The 20056-nt window shown below is 45.8% G+C and overlaps 1 protein-coding gene across 2 annotated transcripts in view; it reads left to right on the top strand.

The window, feature by feature from the left end:
• Positions 1–518: 518 nt before the first annotated feature.
• LOC117726233 (kinesin-like protein KIF21A) overlaps positions 519–20056 on the top strand; it is a 28934-nt gene continuing 9396 nt past the window's right edge. For both annotated transcript variants that reach the window (XM_034526385.1, XM_034526386.1), the window contains exons 1-19: positions 519–928; positions 11033–11255; positions 12606–12788; positions 13731–13880; positions 14373–14507; positions 14609–14773; positions 15201–15316; positions 15625–15820; positions 15907–16096; positions 16731–16794; positions 16903–17109; positions 18289–18346; positions 18452–18563; positions 18672–18860; positions 18968–19167; positions 19254–19361; positions 19483–19551; positions 19647–19792; positions 19883–20027. In XM_034526385.1, coding sequence (XP_034382276.1) covers positions 885–928; positions 11033–11255; positions 12606–12788; positions 13731–13880; positions 14373–14507; positions 14609–14773; positions 15201–15316; positions 15625–15820; positions 15907–16096; positions 16731–16794; positions 16903–17109; positions 18289–18346; positions 18452–18563; positions 18672–18860; positions 18968–19167; positions 19254–19361; positions 19483–19551; positions 19647–19792; positions 19883–20027 — 2700 coding nt within the window. In that variant the 5' untranslated portion in view covers positions 519–884. The remainder of the gene's footprint in view (positions 929–11032; positions 11256–12605; positions 12789–13730; positions 13881–14372; positions 14508–14608; positions 14774–15200; positions 15317–15624; positions 15821–15906; positions 16097–16730; positions 16795–16902; positions 17110–18288; positions 18347–18451; positions 18564–18671; positions 18861–18967; positions 19168–19253; positions 19362–19482; positions 19552–19646; positions 19793–19882; positions 20028–20056) is intronic.

Genomic DNA, 20056 nt, shown 5'->3' on the forward strand with positions numbered 1-20056 from the left:
GAAGGTACATTACCTCAATGAGCCCGACAGTGCAATAACAAGAATTGACCACAAGATAGCAGCCATGATCCTTTATTTGCATACAGCTTCAGTGCGTCATCTTGTCATTTGAATTGGAAATATCAGAAGGATAATCCAATTGCACACAAACAATTGTATTGTATTATAGTTATTGATAGTTCATGCATTATTTTTTTATGGCTCCAAATTATAATGTGTGGTCATAGAACCGGACACAGGCTGCATGTTTCCATAAAATATATTATGTAAAATAAATAAAATCACGAATAATAAAAAGAAAAGAACTGACAAAACATGAAATCCCTGACATTTTTTTAAATAAAAACCGTCTGAAGTTGAAAATAATTATTTGTTGATTAAAGAATACAGAAAAAATAATAGTATCCATCCATCAACACTTCTATTACTATCATTATTGTTATTTATTCACTTAAGTTGCGGGTCAGGTTGTCCCCCCATTGGATTGGTATCGCTCAGGAGGAGGAGGAGTCTATTACGTCCTCAGTCTCGAGAGTCGCACGCCAAGTGGATCCCAGCTCGTCCACACACACACACACACACACACGCGCGCGCGCGTCACTCTCTGCGCCGGCTAAGCGGCAGAGACGATGCCTCTGGAGAGGTGACCACCGGCGGATCCCGAAGCGCAGTTCCCCGGCAATTATGGGAACCCCAGAACCAATATCAAACCCGAATTAGCCGGTCCATCTCATACAACATGGCGAGGAGGAGGAGGCGGTGAGAGCTCGAGATAGAAGCGCTTTCCCCGCTCGGGCACACCGCGGCGCTCCTCTTGTCTCGTAAGAGGATAAAGAACAAGGGAAACCAAGCTATTTATAAGCGGACCGTTCGGACTGTCCACCATGAGCGGCGGGCCGGATGAGAGCTCGGTGCGCGTCGCCCTGAGGTAAGTGAGGATGCAGCGGCAGACCCTCCTCTTTCCGAAGATGCTCCCCCACCTGCCACAGCCGTGCACGTGTCGTCCATGCTTTTTAAAAAAAAATTCTGTCTCGGACACCCCGTTCCATCAATCCATTTTCTCCATCTTCTTCTTCTTCCATCCCTTTTAAAAACGACACCCCTCCGTCTCCAAGCGTGCTTTTATTTTGAAGCCTCCGTACTCACGCACTTTCGGTTCACAGTGTGCAGCGCGTATACATGATGATTACATGAGCTTCTTTTGTTAATACCTGCACTGCATGTGTAGTGGATTCATGAATGGAGAGGGCTTAGACCGGAGCTCTCCCCCCTAGCAGTGTGTCACCTGCAGGCAGAACAGAGTCTCATTTTAACAGCGTGTTTGCTGCTCCGCTCTGACCCTTGACCCCCTTCGGACAATCTATGTGCAGACGAGCTGCATAGACTTCAGGGTTTCTCAGAAGAGCTTCTAGAGTGTGGTGGAACAGTAAGACCCCAGACATCAATAGAGCGACAGCTATACTCTGAGGCAGGTGCTTTTGTGTGTGTGTGTGTGTGTGTGTGTGTGTCTGTGTGTCATGTGAACTGGATCAGTGGAAGCGAGAGGACAAAAAGCTTGTTCCCATATCACGTTTCTCCTCCCTCTCTCTCTCTCTCTCTCTCTCTTGCCCGGATTGTTATTGTGCATTCAGACTTTGACCCAGGACTCCAGTGTTTAGTGTCTCTCTCCCTCTCTGTCATAGATAATAAACCATATTGGGCCAGTACATCCCATCATGCACTCTGGTTCTTCAGCGCCGTAGAGTCTCATCAATAAGATGTCATTCGTCGAATGTTGCTTTTCTGGTTTGTTGTAGAACAGTTCCAACACACACACACACACACACACACACACACACACACACACAACTGCAGAAAGGTGTGTGTGTGTTTGTCTCTATGAATAGAAACTACCTGCTATTGTATCTCCTTAGAAAGCTCAGGCTTCATTCATTATTTGTAGAGCTCCGTTGTCTTGTTTGCTCGCTGGGTTTCACCTTTTAGTTCTATTGATAGCTGCTCGGCTGTTCACTGCTTTATTCTCTCATGTAGTTTGCCTTTTCTATTCCTCTTTTGTTGTTGTTGTTGTTGGCACTCCTTCATTTGAGTTAATCAATCAATCAATCGGTCATTTTGAACCAGTGTGATTCCACAGGACTACAATCAATACTTGCTCTGCAGCGACGAAGACCTTTACTCCCGAGTCAGGGTCTGGTTGGAGGTGTCGAGTCAGCAGTTCAGAGCCGTGGCACCTGAAAGTGCTCTGTCACTCATCCCCCTCATGGAGGCCGTTTACAACCGCACACATTTGGACTCAGAGTAAGAGAAGAGAGGCCCCGGCGGAGCTGATAACGTTCCCCTTGACACCTCCTCTCGGGTGTCCTGTGGGGCCGCACCGGGGAGCGAGCAGGTGCAATGAATACCAAGACTATCTGCATCATCTGTAGCGTGAAGGGCGTCGCTCACAGGGACGAACTCCCAGAGGTTGTCGGAGGATAAGGTTCCGATAAAAACCCACGATTACCCGACACACCATCACACACTTTTATTTTACGATTTTATGAAATACGTCGTGGCAAAAATGCTATCGTTGATATCGACGAAGACGGACCCTTAAGAAAACTGAACTTCTTTTCTTTAGGTTCTGCATGGATTCTCACTTCGTCGGCCACACCTTCCCGTCTGCTCTTGAATCCCCGGTTTCCTCCCTTTGTCCGTGTTTTCGTCTCGATTAATCGCCCGTGGCAACATTGTAATTATTTAAAGCGTGCGGTGAACTTAAACTTCACAGCATCTTAAAGGCTCTGTAATAGTTTAGTTGGCTGTGTGTGTGTGTGTGTGTGTGTGTGTGTGTGTGTGTGTGTGTGTGTGTGTGTGTGTTTGCAGTAATCAGCTTGCAGGTTGCCAACCAGTACCTGCCTCAGCCTGTGAGGCTAATGCTGTCTGTTCACAAGTTCCTAATCCCCCATCCCAACATGTCCAGAGCGATGAAATGCTTCTTTATCCCTTTTTTTCTTCTTTTTTTTTGAGGCAGAAGAAGAAAGAAATGGGGGTCTGGGGCCTGAACAGAGGAAAAGGGGGTTTTCTGGGACTCTTTTTTTTTTGTCATTCTGATTTATAACTCAAAAGCCGACTTGCTCTTCAGAAGTATACTCGCATCCTGAGGGGTCGTCAGTGTGTGCTGCGCTGGCATCTGTGGTTTTGATGATTAACACGCCTGACAGCGTACAGATGGGTCACTTCAGTAGCACATTGTTGGATGAATCAGCAAACACACACACACACACACCGTTAGTGTTCACTGGGCTGTCCCCCTGTGTGAATGTGTTCCAGATCTCTGTCGTTCACACAACATCCCATCCGTGTGCACGAGTTAACATACATGTTTATCTCGTCCCGTACTCCACGATAAGACAGTACAGGAAGTCAACCATTTATTCCAGGCAGCACGTCGTGTCACAGACTTTGCCTGAAGGAGCCACTTGTGTGTCTTATTGGTTTGTCAATATCCTTAAAGTGCAGCTTGAATGATTAAGAGCCAGCAGGGGCAGGAATCCGGTTTCGTACACTTTTATTTTACATGCGTACACTTGCGCATCGCATATGTGCTTGCATGTTAGTTCGTCCGGGAAACGCACACTAGACGTAGTCACCAACTTCACTCCTTCACCAACATCCAACTTCTGTGGGCTCGTATCAGGTGTCTGTCAGACACAAGTCCCACCTTGTGTGTGTGTTTGTGTCCAAACATATTCGGGATAAATATTCATGAACCAACTCGAGTGAACTGAGACACAAAAGCAAAGCATGCTGCACGCCATCTGCCAGCTGCCGTCATGTGATATTGCTCTTACTGAGTTATTCAATAACTTCTGTCTAACTAGGCGAAGGTTAATTCAATATGGATTCTTTTCCCCTTCTTTTTACTAATTAAAGATTCTCATTTGTTTTTCCACTTCCTACCATAATGCAAAACACATTTTGTTTGCCATCTTCCCCTCATGTTTCCACTGCTTTTAGCAGGCGCTTCATCTGAAGTCCCGAGTGTGTGTGATGAGTGGGCTGAACTGTGCTCTTTCAGTAAGCGTGTGTGTGTGTGTGTGTGTGTGTGTGTGTGTGTGTGTGTGTTATCCTCATACGCCCTCTCCTGACAGCCACCATGCTCTGCCACAGTCGACCTCTCCCTTCTTCCTGCCCGGTGACCTTTGACCCAGGATGCGGACAGAGCTGTGGTCAGTGAACCAGTCACAATGCCCCCGAGGCCGCTCGTTTTCAGCTGTCACCGTGGTAACCGCGGATCCTTTCAAGCTTCGGGGTGTGCTCCGACGGCCCTGTGAATGGACACCGGTCAGTCAGCCATCCCAACAAGAGAAAGAGAGGAGGGTGGACTGAAACCCTGAGTCGGCAGAACACGCTCTTGACCTTTTTCCTGGCCTCGTTGCCAAAAGCCGTCTGAGGCGTCACTGCCGAGCTGTTATTACAGAAAACACAGATTCAAGGTCCTTGTTGTACGTCTCCATCGCTTCCTGTGTGACTTTTCTCCCCTTGCGGGTGACATTAAGTACGCATCCTGGTCGGAAAAAAATAATTCCAATCCACTGGTGGAGCAGCACTTCACAACCACATTGGTTGGGCACAATAAATAACAAACACGGATACTAGATTGGCAGCAAATGTGGTGACGCAGCTGTCCCTGCTGCACTCCTGATGAATTCACTACACATGAACAGGATATAATTAGTGGATTTTATAGTAAACTAAGAAAAGCAAGAGGCCAAATGGTGATTTGCTATTTTGTTTTTATTGAGTTATGTCACTACGTTATCACCTTTTTACAAGGAAAAAAGAAAGAAATATAAATGTCCTTTTCCTGACATTTTGTCACTGAAAACAATAAACAAAGACCGTGATCACAAGAAGATGAATCATGAAGTAGTAGCTCTCGACTCACAATGCTTTAAGTTGACGCTAAAACTATACTAATTATTGTTCATGTTCAGTGGCTCAGAGTTGTCTGGCTCCTCAGTCGAAGTGCTGCATATTCATTTGTAATCGTTTTTGGGATTGCTCCTCATCTCCTGCATAGTTTGTCTGTATTCAACCGCTCCGAGGCTGAAGGCTGGTTTGAGAACAACACTGAACGGAGTGATTACAATGGATTGGCTCTTAATGTCAAGAGCAGCATGACAGACAAATGAAAGACTGTCCTGCTGAGTCATAGTGAGGTGAAGCCGTAGTCTCTCATTGTGGCACGGACGGTTTAACGCTGTCCACGAGGACCACTCTCTGTTATCTCCATCTGTCCATCAGTTCTGTGTCTCCTCCCACATCCTCTTGCTCTGGGCGGCCGTTAGACGGCGGTCAACAGACAAACACATTATATTTATATATATATATGCACCAGCTGCTCGATGTACTATAAAAGAGGTGTGTGTGTGTGTGTGTGTGTGTGTGTGCGTGTGCGCATATTGTTATATAAGGATGTCATGACGGTGTACCTGAAGGCGTTCTTGCAGTGTTACAAATAGAGTGAAGCTTTTCAATAGAGTTCTTTTATGATAAAATTGTGCATGCGCGCGCGTGTGTGTGTGTGTGTGCGCACGTGTGCACGTGCGTGAGCGTGTGACAACTTGTGCCGACACGTCTTTGCCTCAGTTTGCACAACTAAGGCCACATTTGAGTCTCCCTTAAGCTTCAATTATCTTAAAACTCATTCGTAAAGTAGAAATAATTGTTTGATGCTTTGGACAGCTCGTGTAAAATAAATAAATAATATAAATGTGTTATTAATATAATAAATATATATTAATGTGAAATATACAAAATATATATTATTTTAAATATTATAAATTATTATACATGTTCTATGAATAATAGGATTAACTGGTCCTTTAATGCCAAATTAGGCCAGTTCAGGGATATAGATATAGAACTTTAAATGGGAAATATAAAAATAATCAAGATAAGGGCAGGCGATGAGTCAGCAGAAAAGAGTCTTGTGGGCTCAGATGTTCCTCCTGGTTTCTGCTGAATCACTCTGCGCCACCTGCACATGGCGTTTGACCCTCCACACTAAACCAAAAATAAGATTACAGAGGATTAGATTTCGGTAGGTAGGAATGAAGGAAACGTCAGGCTTTGTTGTTGCCAGTGATGATGCAGACCAGCGGGCGGCCTCATCCCTGGGGAGTGATCTGATTGGCTGATCGTCAGGAGCAGTGATGTCAGCAGGCCATTTGATCGCCTGTGTTTCAGGAAGGATGAGATCAGCAGCTGTGTGCTGATGGACTGACTCGCTTCCTTTTCTTTTGTTTATCAGCGTCTCCTCATTTCTTGTTTGCTGATCATTGCTGTAGGTCAGCATTCATATACTGTAGAGGGGCATCCATATTGTGTATCTATTCTTATTGCCGGGATCAGGATCTGAGATGATCCCAAGACTTTTTTTCTTGTGTGCGTAGCTGTGTGTTTCAGTGTTTCGCCACCAGAGTTATCTGATCATATGTGGCAGATTCAATTCCTAAACCGGTTAGAGATTTTAACTTTTCATCAGTTTAACTTCCTTCTAAAGTTTCACAGTATGACACCTCCAAAACCAAGACCGACGGCGTGTGATGTCTGGGTTTGTTTCTGGTAGAGCGCGAGGAGCCAATTGTTTCTCAGGCTGTCGCTGTAATCGCAGTAATGAGAGCAGGAGCCCTAACGGGGCCCGTCACATGGGGAGAGGCTGACAAAGCCCCTCTGTGTGCACAGTAATAATGGGTGCGAATAGGTATATGTGTACGTGGAGAGAAAGGTGCAGTGAACCGTCTCTCTTCACTCTCAACTCCTCACATCAGTGACATCTCTATCTCCGAGTGAACTGCTTGAAGAGCTGCTCATACGTTGCATATCATTTTGAGAGCATGGGTGCAAATGTAAACTACAACAGTAAGTGTGTTTTCACTCTTTTGAGTTGGTTGGCCGCCTCCTGTACCATCCATCAAAATCCTTCCTGGATTTTGTATTTACTTAAGAGATAAAAAAAAACAACAGCAACACACATCTTTTTTTCGTTGTCATGCAAAGTGCCTCCTGGCAAATACTCCACAACTCCCTCTGTAACAGTATCTCTCTAATCCTCTCCACTCTGGGACGTCTTAGTATTCTTTCTCCTCAAAGAGGCTGAAACTGTCACAGCAGATCAATGTGTTGAGCAGTTATTACACAAAAGTTTTCCCCTTGGACCTGGGGAGGGGGGGGGGTCATTTGATCAGTAATATTAATAATAGTTTCTTGACACTGTAACGAGGGCCGATGAAGCGGTTACATTTCCTGGAGAACCCCGCCTGAGAGGAGCCTGCGTGTGTCACTCTAGAAGGTGAATTAGGGCTGTGAGTCTCCACAGTGCTGAAGGGCCCTCATCCCGACAGGAGGAGAACAAAACGAGTGTTTTGGGTTGAAACCCTCCGAGTGAAGCCTGCCAGATCATAATCACAGCTACATTCGGTCACACTAATAATACACCAGCGGGACGTGCCTCACGCCGAGCTTATCCTTCACCTGTTTACAGTTAGCCCGGGCGTGTGATGCCAGGACTTGTATTAGTTGTGAATACACACACACGTTCAAGAAATACTCCAAACATAGGGGTTCATTCTGCCCTGATGACCGTTATTCACCCGAGATCCGTTGGACACCATCAGAAAAACGCACAAACCAATTTATGTATCTTAAGAATGACTTTCTATTTTTTTAAGGCGGCCGCGTGCTTTCATTTATTTTTCCACTCAGAATCTGTCTGGGCTTCCTGGTGCAAGACCGGCTTTCCGATGCCAACGTGCAGCGACGTGGGAGTCGCAGTGCCCCCGCGAGACCACTACACCAACGTGGCGCCACAGGGTTCTCGTTGAGAGAACGCTACCGTGATAAACATTAGCATTTCGGTCAGAACACAAGTTGCAAGCTCGGGCACCTTTTTTTTGTTTAAGAGTTACTGTAATGACCGAGAATTGTAGGGATTTTTAAGATTACAAGACTCAGGTAGAAGATGTAAATCTTCCTCACGGTCTCGTTTCCTCGGCGTACATCGATGAAAACAAGGCATGTTGGAAAGTCTAAAACATTGGTCCCTTTTGAGTCCGGGCTGAACCAGTTCCTCCCGACGGCCTAGTTCTGTTGAAAGGCCATCGTTGGACAGATAATAGGTCTGTTTGGCTGGACGGCCTGTGGTCGCCTCCTAATGCAAAGATTGCCATGATTGTTTTGTCTGGGCTGTAACCACTATGTCTAAGTCTCTTTCTCTTTTTCCTCTTCTCTTTATCTCCCGTCTGTCCCTCTTTGTATGGGGGACCTCGGGGGACGTCGCTCACAAGACAAACATTGCGTCACACTGTGGAGACGAACACGACCGTTTATTCTCAATGGGGCGACAGTTGTGCAGACTTGTTCTCTTGGTTCTTCTGTGGAGCGACCGTTGACTTGCCATGAACCAAAATGAATGTTAACATTTTTCCAGATTTTGACGTCTCATGTCGGAATCGGCGTTGCGTTACACTTCTTTCAAATTTCCCAAAGAGAACAATGGCACACACACAGTGACTTAATGTCCTTCATGTGAGCAGCAGTGAGGGCCTCCATTGTTGCCCTGGATTACAGTCGGGGCTCTCTGTCAGGTTTTGGGAAGGTGGCCAAGGGGGATTAATGCGGATTCTCTCCTGTGATGCCCTCAACCGCCCGACCACTAAATCACAGCCCGATGACCCAACCACACCGCCTGTTCCAGTGACGTCCGATCATGTACAGTTTTAATAAACACGGTTATAACGCGTAAAGCGTTCACATTTCAATGTGAACAATGGGTGAAATGACTTTGTGTGAATCTGAAAGGTGTTTTTCGGCTCATTGTTTTGGTTTTGAGGCTCACAACTTTAATGCTTTGGTTCACACTCACTGCTCTCATCATCATCATCGCCGTCGTCATCATCATTGTCATCGTCATTTACAGATGCAACAGGCAGCTGCTTTTAGCAACAACAACAAAAACAAGCTCTCACAACTAATCATGGCAACTATTGAGCCAGATATTTCCGACCAAGGAAAAAAGCTAAAAGCAGCCCGGAAAGGAAAGGAAATGAAATGTGCACGTATTTCTGCTGCCCGTAGCACAAAGCTGACAGTAATGCTCTGCAGGTGTACAGTTTCTCCTCGAGCCAGGGTCCAGTGGCCTCTCTCCCTGCTCTGTCCTCTTTTCTTTTTTTTCATCAGGGCTGTAATCCCAGATAGAGTCTGCTAAATAGCTGGGATCTGATGTCACACACACACACACACACACACACACACACACACACACAGACTGTCCTTTCAGGCCATTCAGAAGTTCTCATAAATGTGAGCCTTTTCTTTTCATGCCAGCACACACCAAAACATAAAGTACACGTGTAGCTGAGTCAATGTGTTGTTTGTGTTTTTTATTTTATTTTGGGGGACAATTCTCAAAACCCGCGCTATATTTGCCGCCACAAAGACAAAATTCACAAGTACTAACTTTTACGACTTTTATTCCGGGTAACCTGCGAGGATTATGAATACCTAGATGACCTAGAATACACCAAAGTGACGCCCTTTTGGTTCATGTTTATCATGTTTTAGCCTGTGTGCATTTATCCTTAAGTGTTAGTGATAGTGATAATCTTTTGTAATGTTGCTTTGATTGACTGCCACCAATGAGTAATGTCAGAGGGTGAAACATTTCACTTTGGTAAAAAAAAAAACATGACACACATTTTACTTATTTTCATTTTTGCATTTACTGAAACTTCTCATTTGGAATACACATGAGTAACCTTCGTAAGGGCTTACTTCCTTGTGGTATGCACATGTATTATTTATGGCACTATCTTTGCGAAACATATATTTTGAGACAACAAAAAGGTTGAGCTTCCGTCTACGAATTGCAAATCAAAACCCACCTGTTCAGAACTGCTTTTAATGTGTGATTGTTTGTTTTCTTATCAGGGTCCGAGCGACTCAGAAAGTCCCTATTTATTTGTTTTATTTGTTTTACCTGTATTTGAGCTATTCTTATTTATTTATTTTTAGCTTTTAGGATGTTTTAATTATGTGAAGTGTCTTTGAGTATTATGAAAAACGCTATATAAATTAAATGCATTATTATTATTATTATTATTATTATTATGAGCAACCGCCATACTTCACGCATTAACACACGCTCTCAGATCGAATGCCTGCCAGCCGGGAGCAACAGGAGCAGACATTCATGTCAATAATGTGCTGAGATTCTCAGCTGTCCTGTTTTTTTTGTTTTTTTTCCATGGTGACTGTAGCCTTGGAGAAATAAATGTATCCACAGCCAGCAGGAAATTATTCTTTTTTTCTTCACCTTCCAAAGGCATGTCAAATATTATTTCTAGTATATTTGAATGCTCCATAACATTTTTCAAATATTCCCACTTCCTCTTCAGGTGGACAGTGAGTTCAGCGGTGAGAGGCGGAGGTGCATCATGGGAGGAAATGATGTAATAACAGTGTGTTTATTTGCACTGAACAGAGTGATTCCTTAATGAAATCCAGGGTGGGACTGTTTACCCAGATCTCTCTCTCTCTCTCGTGAACAGGGAAGGCACTGTACTGTGTACGGGGGCTGCTGGAGGGTGTGTTGGCACTGCGTGGTCCTACAAACACACGCACACACACGCACACACACTGCACAGTAGCAGCACTCATCTGCTTGCAGCTCAGTGAAAATATTATCTGTCTTGAACTCCGATACATTTCTTTCTACCAGTCAATTTGTGAAACAACGTGAGAAGAATTCTTGATCAGGCTTTCAGATGCATGCACAGACAGCTCCGCTCTGCCTCCTTCTCTCACACACACACACACAGACCAGAGAGTTGCCATGGGCATTTGAAAATATGAAAAGTTTGTGAATTAAAAATTCAAATGTAACTTTAGCTTTATCGGTTTGGTAATCGCTCTGGAGGTTCGGGAGGCTAGAGTTTTGGCCCGCCAGTTACTAGTCTCACGCTCTCTGTCCCCTTCCGTCCACTAGGATCCGCCCTCAGCTGGCCAAAGAGAAGATCGAGGGCTGCCACATCTGCACGTACGTGATGCCCGGGGAGCCGCAGGTGTTCCTGGGGAAGGACAAAGCCTTCACCTATGACCACGTCTTTGATATGGACAGCCAGCAGGAGAGCATCTACACGCACTGCACCGAGAGCCTCATCGAGGGCTGCCTGGAGGGATACAACGCCACGATCTTTGCATACGGACAGGTTGGTCAACAGGGCTTCCCTGCGTGCTGGTGGATCGACACGGTGCACAAGCACACACACACACACACACACATACTGACGTTTCCACTTCTGCATCGCTCCAGGGTTATGGAGCTAATTTCCGGCAAGATTTATGGCATCATGTGATATGAAGCTGTATTAATTTCATGGAATTAGGGAGTGAACGGGACTCCGCAGCTGCACCGGCTCTGTCAATACGCAGTCAGCTGACGTGTTCTGACCTGCTCTCGCCACCGCAGCTTTATATTGGCTCTGATAGATCAACCCGAGAGGGAGGCGGTATGGAAAGGTTTGATTGCTCAATCAAAGCAGAGTGTGAACAGATTGCTTCACCTCGTACTCCGAGCAGGGGAAATGAACTGCGGAGTCCAAAAATGATTGAGAGACATCCGGCATCACTTTGTTAGCGCCAGACAGAACCAGACCAGCTTGTTCACCCTTTTCCAGTTTTGATGTAGTTATGACGTTGGGGTTACTGCCACCCCTGGTATAATATGATACTATGTTTGTATACATCTTTAGGACCCTGCGGTAGAGTGGAGGCCTTTAACGGTGACAATAGAAGAAGCAAAAGGCGATTAGTTAAAAACTTTCTATTAGCCTTTATTGCATCCAGACTGGGGTAAAAACATAGAGGGGGAGAGAGAGAGAGCGAGCGACCCACTTTTCATTGTGTCTCCCACACAGCGTCAACTCTCCCTCCTCTTAATCTTCCTTAACACTCCTCTTCTTCCCGTTCATTCTTCTCTCCTCACATTGTTCCTACAGCCCTTGTGTTCCCGTCAAAGAGCCTTTTCACTGGGCGCAGTAGAGGCCACATGCACACACACACACACACACACACACGGGAGCATGTGCACGAACGTAAACGCACAAGTGTGGTCTGGTAGAATGACAGCGACGTACACACAAACACTGTCTTTGTCTCACACATACACGCACGCACACACACACACTTGCTCATATATCACACACACGGACACACACACACAGTCCTGTCAGAGTCTCTTTCAGATATTTTGTCAGGAAGGAGAGGGGAGGACGAGTGAATTTGAGCTCAATTTTGCATTCCTGCCTTTGTCGCCACGGTGACCACCCCACCCCCTTTGACCCCCACACCCCCGCTACATTAGATAAACTACTAAGAGCTGCACCCCAGCCTCTGAGGCCTAGAGACTGGCTCCAGTCGACTGTGAATGGTTGATTCCCACCTAAGAATTCACATGTTGCTGAAATATACATAAAAGTACACACAATGAGAGCAGAACTAGACTTTTATCTCCATGTGGTGAAGTTACCTGGTGTCCCTGTCTCCTCCCGCACGCCCAGACGGGTTCGGGAAAGACCTACACCATGGGGACCGGCTTCGACGTCAACATCGAGGAGAACGAGCTGGGTATCATTCCGCGGGCCGTCCACCACCTGTTCAGAGGGATCGAGGAGCGCAGACAGGCCGCCACCGAGCAGGGCAGGCCTGCTCCCGAGTTCAAGATCAACGCACAATTCCTGGAGGTGGAGGAACACACACACACACACACACACACACATACACACACACACACACACACACACACACACACACACACACACAGTTAGCTGTAACGAGAGCATGCAGACAGCAAGAGGTCAAATGTCAGCAGTAGGTGTCGGGGCTTTAGGGTTTTGAAAGGGTCCGGATGACCCTTCAGCCATTAAACTGTCATTAGTCTGTCCCTACGGTCAGCTCCTGGCTTTATTTTTAACCGCCAACTAGTGGACACTAGCAGCTGGTGAAGAAGCAGCTGAGGGTAGGAGGGGGCGTGGTGGGGGGAGTCTGGGAAGCCGACCTGTCAACCTGTGTGCGCTTTGCGTAGTAGCAAGCAGGCATTTTGACATCAAAGTACGCAATTCATTTTATTTATTTAATCTTGATTTGTCCCTCCGCAGCTTCATTATAAAGTGAAAATATTTGTGCACTTCTAAACGGGCTGGCTGGCCCTGCTTTATATACTTAATAATGATGTTTACAAATAAATATTTAAGAATATGTTTTATAATAGATATAATAATCTGAATCTGCTTAACATTATTAAAAAAAAAATTGCGACGTTAAAGGTACAAATAAATTGAAATACTCAAGTAAAGTACAAGTACCTCTAATGTTGTACTTAGTTACATTCCACCACTGCTAGAACACAAAACTGTGCACAAAGTTCTTCAGGTCTAGAATCTTCTAATTTTAGCCCAGATGGATGCATCTCACTTTAAATGGGCAGCATGGCCCCGGACCACCCTAAAGGGCACGAGGTCCACCCACCACAGGATGTCTGCTGTTTATGTGCAGTCATGATTTGCGTGTCTCGGTCACCGAAGTGGAACTCAAAAGATGTGTCGATAGCAAATAGCAGTATTGATGATGTAATATTACACTGGCTCTTCATGCAACACCGCGTGTATTATCTTTGTTCTCTCCAGTTGTACAACGAGGAGGTGCTGGACTTGTTTGACTCAACACGAGACATCGAGGCCAGAAAGCAGAGATCCAACATCAAGATCCACGAGGACGCCAACGGCGGCATCTACACCGTGGGGGTCACCACTCGCACCGTCTCCTCCGCAGCTGAGGTCGGCTTTCGCAGTTTTTCTCTTTGCACCAAACCCCATCTTTGTCCGGTATTATAGCTCAATTTACTTAGAAAGCAACAGCTCTTGGCCACGAGGACAATCCGATCATACAAAAACTGTTTTTTATTCAAATTCGTATGTACAATTTGGAATTGCAGGAAGGGACGGCATCCTTAATGGATCACACACACACACACACACACACACACACACACACACACACACACACACACACACACACACACACACACAAACGGATTACAAGTCGGTTAAAATCATCCTAATCAATGTATTCTGAAGTGGTTTGATCTTCAGAACCACCACTGTGCAAATGTGTATTTTCACATGTTTTCATATGAATTCAATTAAATTCGCTTTACAATTCCTATATTTCTGTCACCCTCTGAGCTTCACCCAAAAGACGTACGTATATTTTGTGTTTCCTCCCTCCACGTCTGCTGCAATCTGTTCCCTACATCTCTCCTACAACAGATGATTCAGTGTCTGAAGCTGGGCGCTCTGTCTCGAACCACCGCCAGCACTCAGATGAACGCGCAGAGTTCGCGCTCCCACGCCATCTTCACCATCCACCTGTGCCAAGTGCGAGTCTGCTCTCCCGATAACGACGTGCGTACTCGCGGCATGAACGTGAAACGTTTCTGACGTTTTGTTAGATTGACTTTGACCATCAACTATTTGTTTTTCACCACCTGCTGTTTCTCTTCCAGGAGAACGTGACAGACAACCGTCTGGCTGACGACACAGAGATCAACGAGTTTGAAACGCTGACGGCCAAGTTCCACTTTGTGGACCTGGCTGGTTCTGAGAGACTGAAGAGAACCGGAGCTACAGGGGACAGAGCCAAAGAGGGAATCTCCATCAACTGTGGGCTGGTGAGGACGCTAAGTGCTGGTCTGCAGTCACAGCTCATAGTCATGTGTTGTATTTATGCAGCCATTGAATTGTTTTTGTCTTAATTGGGGTCTTAATCTGTTATTCTGAGACTGCACATGTCAACGGTCACCAGTTTCAGGTGGTTTTTGTGGAGCAAGAGAGCCTCCAGGTGGCCGAGAACATGTACTGCACATTTAGTTTCAGGTGATTTTTGTAGAGCAAGAGAGCCCCCAGTTGACCGAGAACATGTACTGCACATTTAATTTCTTTCTCATTCATTATTCACTTTACTATAAATGGATGGCGTTGTTTTCTTTGTTTTTTAAGTAAAATGTTGTTTAATTCCTATTTCATAAAGTTCTGGATTTGCTTAAACTCTTTAAATATCCAATCATGCACTTGTTGTTTTTCCCCGTCTCACCTCAGCTTGCTCTAGGAAACGTCATCAGTGCTCTGGGAGACAGGAGTAAGCGTTCCACTCACGTGCCTTACAGGGACTCCAAACTGACCCGGCTGCTACAGGACTCACTCGGTGGCAACAGGTTTGTAAACGCTGTCTGCGTGCAGATCTGGATGCATGTCTTTGACAATGGACGACAAACCAGTATTCATTCCGATGCTGCAAAGGTGGATTTACCTGCTTTAAAGTCAGTGATTAATTGATCACCAATAGAGACCAGAAGAGACCAGTGCTGCTTTAAACATTAAATAACCCTCACTTGTTAAAAAAACAAACATGCACAGGCTAAACTTATCCTTCAGTACACCTAACATGGCAGTAAAAGAGCAAATTAGTTTTACAGATATGTCATTGCAACCGATCACCGTTCTTCATCTGCGTGTTCTCCAGTCAGACGGTGATGATCGCCTGCATCAGCCCGTCGGACCGGGACTTCATGGAGACCTTGAACGCTCTGAAGTACGCCAACAGAGCCCGGAACATTAAGAACAAGGTGATGGTGAACCAGGACAAGGCCAGCCAGCAGATCAGCACCCTGAGGATGGAGATAGCGCGACTGCAGATGGAGCTGATGGAGTATAAGACGGTAAGAAATGAATAGAGAAAATAAAATCAGTGCAGGAGATGAGAAGAAAATGATCACGATCATCAACTGTTCTGTCTGACTCTCAGGGGAAGCGTATGGTGGGTGAAGATGGCATGGAGGGCATCAACGACTTGGTCCATGAGAACTCCATGCTGCAAACGGAGAACAACAACCTGCGGGTGAGAGTGAAGGCCATGCAGGAGACCATCGACGCCCAGAGAGCCAGACTCACACAGATCCTCAGTGACCAGGCCAACCAGGTCCTGGCCAAAGCAGGTGGGCAAAAGAAAAACTCATAATGGGGAGCTAAATTAGCACGGTAAAAAAGAAAGAAAGTACAAACCATATTTATATGTATTTACTTTGATTTTAGATTATTGCAATAATATGGTCCAATATAGATGTATTTTAATCCCTGATATCATTTGAGACAACCTGATGAGACAGATAGTTTTGAGGCATATTCTTAAACAATCTCTCTGGGTATCAGTAGACTATTGGCCTGTCAACAGTAATATATAATATAATATATTATAAAAGTAGTAATGTTTGTACTGTTAGTGCGGCTAATGCTACTTCCTAACTAATTAAATCAGAATGTATTTACCGTTAGCTGCTCAGATTAGCATACAAGTTCTTGTGCATACACACTTTATGCTATCTTTTATCAGATATAAACATTTCAAAAAGAAATGTAATTGTCATTATTCATCATATTGTTTTAATAAAAAAAGAAGATAAACAATATATTCACTGCTTTAACAAGAATAGATATAGCCATGCTAGTTGCTTTCAGCTGATTGCTAACATGCTCACAATAACAGCGCTAGCATGCATGTGTTCACCAGTATCTTTTTAGGGGAGGTATTGTATGTGACAAAAATCAACAAAGTGATGCCTCTGCTTGTAGGTGAAGGCAGCGAGGAGATCGGGAACATGATTCAGAACTACATCAAGGAAATCGAGGAGCTCAGGTATGTGGTGACTTTTTTAATATTTTTAATTTTATTGAAGCATTTTGGTGTTATTATTCAACCAAGCAGTCGTTTACATCAGGGTAAACTGGGATGTCTCCCTCTCAGAGCTAAACTTCTTGAAAGCGAGGCTGTGAACGAGAATCTGAGGAAGAGCTTGTCCCGGGCCTCCACTCGCTCCTCGCTGTACGGCGGCCCCGGCGGCGCCTTCTCCCAAACCCACCTCGTCCCCGAGAGGGAGGCCAGCGATGTCATCGAGATGGCCAAGAAAAGTCTGGAGAAGCTGAAGAAGAAGGAGAGGAAGAAGAAGAAGAGGTATACTGTGGCTCATATTGATCCCTGCGTTGGCAGTTTTTTACACCCTGGTGTTTGTGGCCTGATTTAGACCAGACAATAGTGACAGCTGTTGGCGCTTGATGGCTGGGTGTCGAGTTCTGGCACGCAGCAGCACACTGATCTTTGCACATTAGAAGCGAGGTGTTTAATTTGTCATTTTTAGCAGGATTCTTTTTAATGTGAAATCCGTCTTTGTCGTCTGCATCTCGCCATTCGAACACACCGCGTTTGTGTCAGTCTCTGCACTCGCCCGGCCATTCTCACTGCTCTCTCACTCTCTGTCTCTCTCCCATCTTGTGATATTCCCCCTCACTTGCCCCGACTTCTGCGGCCCCGTCTGCCCCCTCTACCTCCTCCTCACCATCCTCGCTCTCATCCTCTCGTCCCTCCCTCTTCTCTCTCTCTGAAGACTGAGGCGATATGAGGAGAGTCACCACCAAGAGGTTGAACACACCAGGTTTGCTACAACCCACCCAGGATTGGGCCTAATGTGAAACTGGTTCAATTACCAGCGGTGCAAAGCACGTACTTTTTGTGCTCAGATTGAAATGCACTAAGTAATTGAAAGGATTTCCGTTGATTGTTAGCCTGCGTCCAAACCCGAGTCTTCCTTTCTAAGTTCCCAGAGAAACTAATCACTAATTTTCTTCTGCACCTACAGGTGGTTTACACTCCTGGAGGGAAACACATATTTTAACCGGCGCTTACCTCTTCCTCTTAACCCCATTGTTTTCCCCTTTTTCCTGCACACGGCAAGATGTTGATCAAATCATATGATAAGTGGTGTCTTACTCTCAAACAAAAAGGATGAAAAATGGAGTTTGATTTTAAAAAACAACAACAAATTTAATAGATTTGGTCAACAAATCTTAATTGTGTGTGTGTGGCAACCCTTCTTTAAATTAAATCGGCTTGTCTTAGTAGTGATCAGTTAATCAAACTGTCTCTCCCAGTGTGTCATTAATGTCTCCACCCATGCGATCACAGAGAAATCATTAATACACTCATTCCACATGTGCTCCTGATCCAATCGAGTGTACAATCATTTGCATGTGCACTTCACCCTTTTTCTGTCATGTGAATTGCAGTTAATTCCAGACCTGACCGACAGAATAAGACCTCGGCAGGTAGATAGCTAACAGACTTTTCCTCTTCCAGTGTCATCAAAGAGGAGGGGCCAGACAACGACCACGAGCGAGTCGACGAGGAGGCAGAGGTGGAGAATCACTAAGTCTAACTTTAAGATTGCTATGTGAAGAGGACACGTTTTTTTTCTCTTCTTTCTCTTGTATATTTCACGTGTGTTTCTTTACGTCGACAGGAGGGCAGCGACCACGAAGAAGGCGAGGAGGCAGATGGAGAGGAGGAGGACTTTGACATTCCGGGGGACGACACCTCGGACGACTCTGACTCCGAAGAACTGGAGGAGAAAGGTGAAATTAGCTTTGGACGAGCCATTATGCACAGCTTCTTTTCTGAAGTCGTCGTTCAGGTAATGGAGTGGAAGAGGCGTCGGGATCTAATGACGTGTTTGTGCGCAGAAAACGTCCAGGCCGACCTGGCCAACATCACCTGCGAGATCGCCATCAAGCAGAAGCTGATAGACGAGCTCGAGAACAGCCAGCGCCGTCTGCACACCCTCAAGCAGCAGTACGAACAGAAGCTGACGATGCTACACAACAAGATCCGAGACACGCAGCTGGAGAGGGACAAGGTGCTGCATAATATGGGTAAGAGGCGCACGCAAACAGACGCTCGACTTGCATAGTGAACGTCATCGGAAACGGATGGGACGAAAGGAAATGAAAGGCTTCGGTATTCCCCTGTTCGTCTCCAGGTTCGGTGGAGACGGGTACGGAGGAGAAGGCCAAGAAGATCAAAACAGAGTATGAGAGGAAGCTGAGCTCCATGAACAAAGAGCTGCAGAAGCTCCAGTCAGCTCAGAAGGAGCACGCCCGTCTGCTGAAGAACCAGTCGCAGTACGAGAAGCAGCTCAAGAAACTCCAGCTGGATGTGACCGAGATGAAGAAGACCAAGGTGACGCAATAGGTCGCATTGATCCTTTTTGTTTTCACCTCCACCCTGTTCTTGTTGCAGTGCTGATCGTATTTTATTTCCACCAGGTGGTGCTGATGCGTCAGATGAAGGAGCAGCAGGAGAGAAACAGAGCCTCAGAGTGCCAGAGGAACAGGGAGATCGCCTCCCTGAAGAAAGACCAGCGCAAAGCAGAGGTGAGAGGGATGGAAACATGTACCGTTGTACTTTTGTTTGGTTTGTTTTCCACACAAGCAAACATCTAGTCAAGAGTAGACCCACATTAACCAGCCTTTCACTTTTCTTTCCTTCTTACAGCACCAACTGAAGCAAATGGAGGCCCAGAAAAGACAACAAGAGTTGATTCTGCGCAGGAAGAATGAAGAGGTGAGACACCGTCACATGGGTGACGACAACATCGCTATTGTTTCACTCTCACAGACGCAACATGACTCTTTGTACTCTTTTGTGAACTGCATCAGGTGACAGCTCTCAGGCGGCAGGTGAGGCCCGTGTCTGGGAAGGTGAGCAGGAAGGTGAGCTTCCCAGAGCCTACCCAGGAGTCGTCTCATAGAGCCCTCCCGGGAAGGATGCAGACGTCTGGAGCCTCTCCAGTCAATGGAGCGAGGTGTGTGTGTGTGTGTGTGTGTGTGTGTGTGTTACACACGTTTGAGTCTGTTTTTAATAGTTTTGAAAGAGCCATACCTTTCCCCCTCAGGAGTTCCCCACTGCGGATAGGAAGTACCTATCTCAACAGGACAGCCAGGGTCAAATGGCAGTCACTGGAGAGACGTGTCACCGACATCATCATGCAGAGGATGACCATCTCCAACATGGAGACGGATATGAACAGACTGCTGAAGGTACACATGAGGTCATCAGATTCAAGATG

This window comes from Cyclopterus lumpus, chromosome 23, assembly GCF_009769545.1.
Source record: "Cyclopterus lumpus isolate fCycLum1 chromosome 23, fCycLum1.pri, whole genome shotgun sequence".
Lineage (NCBI taxonomy): Eukaryota > Metazoa > Chordata > Actinopteri > Perciformes > Cyclopteridae > Cyclopterus > Cyclopterus lumpus.